Source organism: Microcebus murinus, chromosome 25 (genome assembly GCF_040939455.1).
Source record: "Microcebus murinus isolate Inina chromosome 25, M.murinus_Inina_mat1.0, whole genome shotgun sequence".
In the NCBI taxonomy this organism is placed as follows: Eukaryota; Metazoa; Chordata; class Mammalia; order Primates; family Cheirogaleidae; genus Microcebus; species Microcebus murinus.
The window spans coordinates 1583461-1593091 of record NC_134128.1 but is presented as its reverse complement, the minus strand read 5'-3'; the positions used below and the strand labels follow the sequence as shown (position 1 = coordinate 1593091).

The 9631-nt window shown below is 40.6% G+C and overlaps 1 protein-coding gene across 4 annotated transcripts in view; it reads left to right on the top strand.

Annotated features, from left to right (window-relative positions):
* The first annotated feature begins 354 nt into the window (after positions 1 to 354).
* The window catches only part of ZEB1 (zinc finger E-box binding homeobox 1), a 214307-nt gene continuing 205030 nt past the window's right edge, over positions 355 to 9631 (top strand). For 2 of the 4 annotated variants that reach the window (XM_012789010.2, XM_012789009.2), the window contains exon 1: positions 355 to 460. In XM_012789010.2, coding sequence (XP_012644464.2) covers positions 403 to 460 — 58 coding nt within the window. In that variant the 5' untranslated portion in view covers positions 355 to 402. The remainder of the gene's footprint in view (positions 461 to 9631) is intronic. The other 2 variants (XM_020284145.2, XM_012789015.2) reach the window with 1 other exon arrangement.

The following is a 9631-nucleotide window of genomic DNA, read 5'->3' as shown; positions in this document are numbered from 1 at the left end:
CCAGGCCGCCGCGGCGGGTGTCGCCGCTGCAGAAGCGGAACGCGGCTGAGGTTCCAACTTTACCTTTCCTACTGCGACGGCCTGCCGCCCCTCTGCCCACGTCCCCACAGCTTCCCAGCAACCTCCTCCCCTCGTCATCACACCTGAGGAAAACTTTTCCCTCTACTCTAAATTCAAACTCAGCAGTGGCTACGGTTGCCGCAAACCGTCCTGTCCCTAGCAACGAGGTTCCGGCCGTAGAGCGAGCGCCTCTAGGTGTAAGGAAGGTGATGTCGTAAAGCCGCGAGTGTCGTAAACCAGGTGCGGTGGGGAGGGGGAGGGGTGGAGGCGGAGGGGTGGGGGGAAGGGGGAGGGAGGGAGGGGAGGAGGTGACTCGAGCATTTAGACACAAGCGAGAGGATCATGGCGGATGGCCCCAGGTGTAAGCGCAGAAAGCAGGCGAACCCGCGGCGCAATAACGGTGAGTGGCGGCGGGGACCGGGGAGCGGCGGAGTCAGGGGGAGCCGCGCGGCCGGGGCGCCCGGGGCGAGGGGCGAGCCGGGCCGGGGGCGGCCGGGCAGGGCGGGCAAAGTGGAGTGGGAAAGTAGAAAGTAGTGCTCGCCGCCCTCCGCCGCCGCCGCCGCGCCGCGGCCGCCGCTCTCCCTGAACCGTTATGTCTCTTACCTGGTCTCTCCGCCTAGCGGCTCCTGCCGCCCTCGCCGGCCCTGGACCGTTAGCCGCCGCCGCATCCCCGGCGCAGGGCGGGCGGCCGGGACGCGCCGGCCACTTTTCTGGTCCCGGGCGGAGCGGCTGTTGCTTCTTTCCGCACTTTTCCCCACTCTCTCGCCCTGCGGCGCCTCCCTGTCCCCTCCTCCTCAGCCCTCCGCGCTCCTCTCCTCAGCGCCAAGGCCCCGGGAGCCGAGAGCAAACTTGTGCCGGCGCTGACCGTGCAAAGTGGCTTCCGCGGCCGGCGCCGTCGCTGCGGCCCCGCGGCTCGGGCGGCGGCGGGACGGGGCGGCCGGGGCTGCGTGTCTTCCGTGCGCGCGTGTGCGCGGGCGCCGGCGGTGCGCGCCGCGGGCGGACCGGGCTGGGCCGGCGGTAAAGTTGGGACAGCGGGCGAGGCGCGCTCGCGGCGCGGGGGCGCGGGTCCCTCAGCGCCCTCGGCCCCCGGCCGCCCGGGTCCGAAGCCCGGCCTGGGGGCTCCGGGGCGATCCCCGCGAGGGACCCCGTTTCGGGGGGAGCCGGCGGGCGGCGGGGGCCGGGCAGGCGCGGGCACCTACTTGCCTCCGCTAGCTCTGGACGGCGGCGTTTGCGGAGTTGTTACCTGGGCTTAGAGACCGGGACGCCACGGACAGGACCCCGGCGCGGACTCGCGGCGCGCGGGGACGGGGCTGTGTGCGTCCGCCGCTGCCGTCTCTTTCGGTTTGGGGAAGTTGTTACCTGGGCCGGACGCCCGGAGCGCTGAAGCCGGATAATGGAGCGCGGCGGGCGCGGGGTCCGGGGTGGGGGAGGGGCGGGCCGACGGTCGCGGGGTGCGCCGGGCCGCCGCGGGCCGGCCGCTTTGTGCCGCGGGGCCGGCGCGGACCCCCGCTGCCTTGCGTGAGAGTTGGGAAAGAGGGGGGAGACCGCGACCGAGCAGGCGGCGGCGGCCGCACGGTCGCCGTTTCCAGTTTGGAGCGGCGTTGTAAGTTGATCGTGCTTCTGCCGATCGCGAGCGACCCTGTGCCTTCGCCCCGCGCTCGGCGGCGAGGCGCTGCTGCCCGGTATTGTCTGGACGCCCCGCGGCGACACGGGCGGCTGCCGCGGGGCCCGCCCGGTACCTGCTCGCGCGACGACGGGCGCCGGGCCCTGCCGCCGCGGCCCAGGCTATATAAGGAATTACACGTTCGTGTCGGACCGGGGGCTCGCCTGGGCTCCTGCGTTATTTTTAAAACGAGTTTTGCGAGTGGGGGATAAATGCGCCTGTGGTGGGATGGCCGCGGCGTCCCGAAAATGAGGAAATACGTGTTTCGGTGAAAACTCCCGTGCTGCCCCGCCCCACCCCCGCGCCCGGCTCCCTTTCTCCCTCCCTCCGGGATGCGAAACGCAAGCTTTTGTAACCTTTCCTGCCAATTTTAGATTTCGTGTGGGATTTCCTGTCTAGAAACATACGAGGATTTTAAGCTGTTCCAAGATGTTTCCTTCCAAAACGTAAACATATTTTTAAAATATTTGAGGCGACCTTAAAATCGCTGCTTTCATGAGTGATTTTAATTATTCAAATAAACATTTGCATTTTAAAGACGTCTGTTAGTTATGATTGAAAGGTATGTTGGTGTCCTCATTGTGGAGAGATGACTTGTTATATAGCCAGGAGCGGAGCCTAGGCTACTGCAATTTTAATTTCCTGTTTTAGCGTCAAATGGTGTGTGTTCTATATTGAGCTGTTGCCGCTGTTGCTGATGTGGCTTTATGAAAGGTAAGTTGGTTCGGAAAGGGCCGTTCGCTTTTTACCTTATTTAAAATGTTGATCGCCAGAGAAAGGGGCTTTTCTTGTTGCTGACGACATGTGTGTGACATGTGAGTCTGAACCACCCAGCGTCTGTGCAGCTGCTGTAAACATGTTTACCTGAACAGGAAAGAATGGATTTTTCTCCTGAAGGTTCTGTGATATGAATATTAGACTCGTAAGGCATATCAACAGATGACTTAAGGTGGATAAAAGGTATCCTGAAAGGTACTTGAAATCAACAGGAAAAAGAGGTTCTTGATCGCTGCAGCAAATGGCAACTTGTGCAGGTAGAAAAAAGATGGTGTTTAGTTTTCTCCTGCATGTATGTCAGCCCCCTCCTGTCTGCTGCTTTCATTCTCAAGGGAGGGATTTATTTACCACGCTTGCTGTCAGTGTTTTTCCTTTGTGTTTAATATTAGAAAAACAGATTTGGGGCTGTTTAGCACAAACGTGTTGTCTGCAGTATGCATTACTTCCAGAAAACAAAAGGTGTTTAAGACAGCACTGTACTACTACAGGTACCTTCCATTTTCATCACTTTCAGCTCTGTCCTTGTATTTCTTTTTGTTCTCAAATGCATTTCATCCATTGCTGATGATTACAGCCATGCTATTTGATTTAACCTTAAATTTTGCGGATTAAAAATGAAGTTATATCCCATTGTGTGTGAAACCTTAGGATAGGTGCTGGTTAATATTTCTTAGCAATGCAGTCGTATTTAAGTTGCAGATGTTTATTGGAGAGAATTGCTTGGAAAATGTTAAATTTTTTAATGAAGAAACATATGATGTATACAGTGGGAGATAGTCATAGAGGTACTTTATGTTATATATATGTAAATAATATTTTTATTCATTTTGAAATAAGGTATGCAGATTTTACTGCTAAACCTTCAGTAAAACATTTTAATTTCTTTTCTGGAATATATCTGAGGGTAGAATATTAATGGGAGTATCAAGTAATGTAACTTGACAGGGGTAAACCAATTGAGCAAGGTTTGGCCAAAGGATCAAACCTTGTGTGGTAACTTTATGGTAATGATGTGAGTCATCTATGAAGGAGTGACATTAGCATTGCTTGAATTGTTTTTTGCCATTTATAATTTAATGTCTTGTTTGTTGTATTTTAAAAATGTCTTTTCTCTTTTTCTACCTTCTGTGTGATTTTCTTTCTTTCTTTCTTTTTTTTCTTTTTTTTTTTTTTTTTGGAGAAATGTACTCTAGCTACTAATGACCACATGCTGATTAATTCACTTTAGATGGAATAGCAGGTACATATCTTTCTGTCATTACCACCATTTCCCCTTGCTGTCATTGGAAACCACCAGTAGAGGATGCTAACAAAAATGATTATTGGTATAGTGGTATAAGTCTCTCTATCTCCTGTGTTGATTGGGACTTTCAATATAATTCTGAGTCTTATTGTTACTTAAAACTAGCCCTGGGTAAATTAGGCTTAAGCATTTTTATAGTTTGCTGAGACTAGAAAGAAGTAGGAATGTTTTAATTTGAATAATTTTATAAATTTTAGTTATTTAAATTTTGAATTGAGATTGCTGTTCATTCTCGCTTTAGAATAGTTGTAGTACTCATTTGTTTTTTTTTTAAAAGAAGATTTTATGTTCTTAGATTTGGAGAAGAATATGTAATGGGCAATATTTATTGTGCATATTTATTATATTTTTAAATCTCTTCCTTTTAATTCATACGGGATCCCTGAAAAATATATTTTTAGATGTTAAAAGATTTAAATGGTTAAATATGTAAGGAAAATGGCAATTAGTTGATTAATAATACTCTTTAATTATTTTTCCATAACTTGTGTAGACTTTGATTATAGATGGGTTGACAGACAGCTACTAAAGGAGGTATTAACCAGTAGTAACTCAGATGTTAGTGATTTTTAGGTTTTATCTTTTCCATACACTGCAAGTCCCTTTCCTACTGGTGGTCCTCCCCTATTCCATCTCTTTAGGTAAGAATCAGGTAGTATATACATTTTAAATTTACCAGTTGTAAATTAAGGCATATTAGTTTGCTCTGAGGTTTTAAATACAGTGAGAATCTCTGTAGTATGTTCATTGTTCTATGCTTTTATTCAGGGAATTCCTACTTTAAATAAGCCACGTAAAATAACTTTTACATATAAATAATTGCATGAGATTTGATATATTTAGTTATGACTGTTTGTTTTATGTCCATACAGTCATGTTAAACTTTAAACCTTTTATTAGGTAGAATGTTAGGTATATTTATTTCCTTAATTATTTTTAATGGTGTTTCAATAAATGTACCAATACCAGTACCATAATGCAATAGTCATGCTGTTTGTCTTGAATTAAGTAGGAATTACCTGAATTATCAGGTAAGGCTGCATGAATTTCTCATTTTATGGCGTCATGGTTCTTCATGTGTGTGTATGTGTGTGTGTGTATAAATACAGTTTTTCTTATCTTGACAGGTATTTCTTTAATTTGGTATTCTCCTAATTCCTGAGAGCTCAGTAGTGAATAGGTGTGATTCACTTACTTTTTTTAATGAACTGAGGAACTTTACCACAAAGTCGTGAGATAATAATTGTAGCATAGAGCTAAACATAAAGTATCTTATAAATTGAAAGCATAAATCATTTGTTAAGATAACTGATATAAAAAGGCATGTATTTGGTTTATACTTTTTTATTCCTTTCTCTTATCTCCAGTATTTTTGAAGTGCCATACCATCCTATGTTTGTAATTTTAGTAGCTTTGAAACATGTGGTGAGAAGCTTCTGTCAGATTGAGAATATTTTAAAAATAATAGCATAATTATTTCTCATAGTTATGTTTTTATTTTGTTTCCTCCCCTTTTTGCATTCCTCTGTGTAAATCACTTCTAAGCATGTGATTAGAGCCAGATGTAAACACAGATGTAATATCATGTGGAATTGTATTGTTAGCTACTTTTAACTACCTGTATTGAATTGCAGCAAAGGAGGAGAAAAATTATGCAGATATTAGAAGAATATAAGTATTAGTGTGCAAAAGTGCAATGAGAGGTTAGAGAACTTGATAGAATTGTAGAAATAGTATTTAGGATTGAAGATGATTTCCTAATCTTTGCAGCATGATCACTAATTTATGGGGAAATTCATGTTGTTCATTTCTAATAGAGATATAAGCTAAAATAAAAGTGTAATGTTGATCAAAACTCAAAAATATTTAATCTAGATAAGTGCCCTGATTGGGAATGTGGCAAAATGGTTTTTAAAAATACTTCTGAAAAGGGTAGATGTACTATTACTAGATAAATAATTATTGAACTAGGCATAAGCTAAAAGTAGAAAATAAATTGGTATACATGTAGTAGGAAAAGTTTTGTAACATCCCCGTTTAAAATTAAATCTGATTTATTATGTAGGCATTGCCATAGGAATAATCATTCTTTTGGATGGGACAGTGTTTTGAGTATTGTATTGCTCCAGGAAGCATTCTTAGGACATCAATTTTACTAAATAAAAATTTTCAGTGTGTGGTGTGAGCATGTCTGGATCTTAACCTTGATGTGGGTAGGTAACACTGTTTGTTAATCTGAAATGGGTTTGCTTGAAAATATGCAATATGGGATAGTACATAAATAACAAAATACTCTCTAATAAGTAAAATTTGCCTTAAGATTGTTTTCAGACAAAAATATGTAGTATTTAGAACTTTACTGATTTTGTTAAAACATAATGCAAAGTATATAATAGGGGTGTAGATAAATTGAAAGATTCTGAAAGGAAGAGCAAAAAGAAAAAAGTTGAGATACTTATAGCTGTGAAACTTTTCTTAAGTTCTTATTTTTTCATTAAGAAGCTATTTTGCTATCATTTATTTCTTCACACAGCTTCCTGCTATTTAATACATGTTTCCTTTATACATAGTGATTGTATTTATCTGTCCATATAAACTTTTCTCATAATCAACATTGTGTAAATGAGACTTGATACATGGAGTTCTAAGTATAAACTATGGCTGTTGGTAGAAAACCTTATATTAAGGCAACCTAGGAAAATCTTTGTCTCTTTTGCAGTAACAACTACATCTGTGCTGGAATTATTAGTAACAGATGTTTTGTGATCTCTTAATTCCCACCCTCCTCTTTTGTTCCCCTCCCCCATCCATAGTTAAAATTAAATATGAATGGAATATAGGTCTACAGATGATGTTAATTTCTCATGTTTATTGTTGTGTGTTCTATATTGAAAGTTTTCTCTTTTAAAATAGTCTAATTTTCAAATTTTTAAAATATTTTAAATATTCAGATTTTAATTTTCTTTTTGTAAAATGTGTCACTGTTATTCTTTAGATATCTCAGTTCCTATTCATGGTCACCAATCTACAATATATTCTGATTTACATTACTCTTAAGGTCTTTATATTCATTTTATTCACAATTCCAACAGGATGCTTGGTTTTGTGAGGTTTTTGTTTGTTTACGTGATGATGCTGAATGTAACTAGTTTGCTGATTTTAAAAAATTCATAATTATTTTGGAATTATACATTTTTATGTGGAAGATTATCTTGTCCAAAATCATGTTTTATCTGAAAACTGATACATAGAAGCTGAAATTTAGGGCCTTTAAGAATAAACTCTGAGAGACTTGAACATGTGTTTTGAGAAGCGGTAATGGAATAGCATATGCTAAAATCCTTCAAGTGGCAAATTTTCTGAACCTGGGCTCACATTAACCTTGCTTTGCCTTGAAAAGACTGGGAAAATCACTGTGTATCTTTAGTATGTTTTCCTTTCTACCCTAAAACTAAGCTGCTGTTTACTCCCATTGCTGCATCATTTTTCTGAATCTCTTTTGATACTCTTGTTTTTTTGCATTTTTTGGCGGGGGAGGAGAAGGCAGGGAGGGAGGAGTTGGAGTAGAGAGAAAATAATTTCATATGAATATAAATATTAATTAAGAAAATAAAGTTAGATAACTTTGGAGCAGGAGGGGTTTGGGAGAATAATCCAGACATTTTTGCGGAAAAGCAAACATTCAAAGAGATAAAATGACTTTGCCAAGCCTACATCAGTTAGTTAGCTTGGACTAGGTAACAGCTTTTCGGATTCTTAGTTCAGTATTCCTTTCATCACATCATTTGAGCGTATTTACCTATAATGGTAACAGGCAAGAACTAGATGCCACAAATTTTCAAATTTATCATAGTTAAACCCAAATATGTAGAATGTTCATTCGTCTTATAAAAAGGTATTTCTAATACTTTTGCATAAGTCTATCAAATTTAGTAGTTGATGTGATTACATATCACTTAAAACATCTCTGATGCAGAGAGTTAGTATTATTAATATTCTGAGGCATTCTCTCGTTTGGGTCATATTTTTGGTCATGATTTCCAATCTCAACTCCCATAACTCTACCCCTCCTACTCGTCACTTGCACGCAATCTAATCTATTTTATATATGTTCTTGGTTAGGTAGCTATCCTTGTAAAATTTTGTAGTTCTTTATGTGTTTTGCATTTACATAACTACTACTTTGCTATATAATTTACTTTCTTAGCATTGTTTGAGGTCTGTTCATGTTGCTGTATGCACATCTAGTTCATTGCTTCTAATTATGCAGTAAATACAAATTTCTTATCAATTCCCCCAGTTGCTCAGGTTGACTCCAACTCTTAGCTATGAATAATTCTATAATAAACATTCTCCTATGTGTTGCTAATGGCTGTGGAAGGGTGTCTTTTGGGACATATATCCATATGTGGTATTGCTAAGTATAGGACTGTTACATATTTAATATCACTGAATTCTGCCAGATTATTTTAGACAGTAACACCAATTTTACCCTCACCAACAACATATAAGAATTCCTATTTTTTCACATTTTTGTCAGCCTTTGGTATTGTACAACATTCTACATTTTGCTAATTTATCAGTTAAATAGAATCTCGTGGTTGTTTTAATTTATGTTTCTCTGTTTACTAGGAAGGTTGATTATTTCTTCATATGCTTGCTATGCTTTTCTTGGGTTTCCCTTTCCTTGTCTGGCCTATTTCTACCCTTTGCCAATCTTTTTTATTGGGTTTCCACTTGTTGGTTTCTCAGAATTCCTTGTGTGTTTGAAGTGATAATTCTCAATGTGTCAGTCATCTGTTGACTTTGACTGTGGTGCAGTCATCCTTAATTTTAATGTATTTAAATCTGTCAAATTTTTGAATTGGTATAGGTAATAAGTACTTCTTAATCTATAGATTACAGATGTATTTTCTTAGTTTTTCTTCTATTGGTTTCATAGCTTTATCTTTCATATTTATGTCTTTAATGCATCTGGAGTTCACCTTTTGAGTATAGCACTTCTTTATTCTTAAGAGGGATAAATATAATGGTTAAGAGTTTGAGTTGATCCTGTAATTCACTAGCCATATTACCTTGGCCGGGTTACTTAGTCTTCCTGTGCTTGAGTTTGCCTGTATGTAATTGTGCACGATTTTTGAGAATTGGGAAGATTAAATGAGGCATATGAAGTATTGTACCTAGTACATCTTTAAAGTCTTAAATACATGTTCATTTAAAATTTTACTTCTTAAATTAAGTTTACTTGTTTTAAGTATATCTTGCATCAACTGAAAATTTCTTGTATTTCAGTATTAACTCTGACAAATGGAACTACTTAGATCTAAAAGGATGTTGCTATAAAATTCATTCATTGTTTCTGTAGCTTTGATCTTTAGTATTGCTTAGTTGCTCTGACCTTAGACAAGGCTGTTTGTTAAATCAGCAATAGACTAGTAATGCGCATGGAAGCTTCAACTTAATGCTATTTGTGATAATGTCTTTCAGCTTTAGGAAGGCTTCTTTGGATTCTTTTTAAGGTGTACTCTATTGAAAGAGATCTCACCATATCACTTTTATGTATAATATTGAATGGACTTCAAAGATAATGTCTCATTGTTATTCTGTTGCATAAATCAGAGAAAACTAAACTGTATATTTGATATGGGAATAGCCTAAGCAGTATGGATTCTGCAGCTTTTCATACATCCATTTGGCTTGGAATATATTTAAAAAGATGGTTGTCTTACTATATTCCTATGGTATAGATCAGAGAATCCTAAGACAAAAGTTAAAACTGTACCCTGGTATGTGTTTGTTTTATTAATAATAAAATTTATTGAGGTATA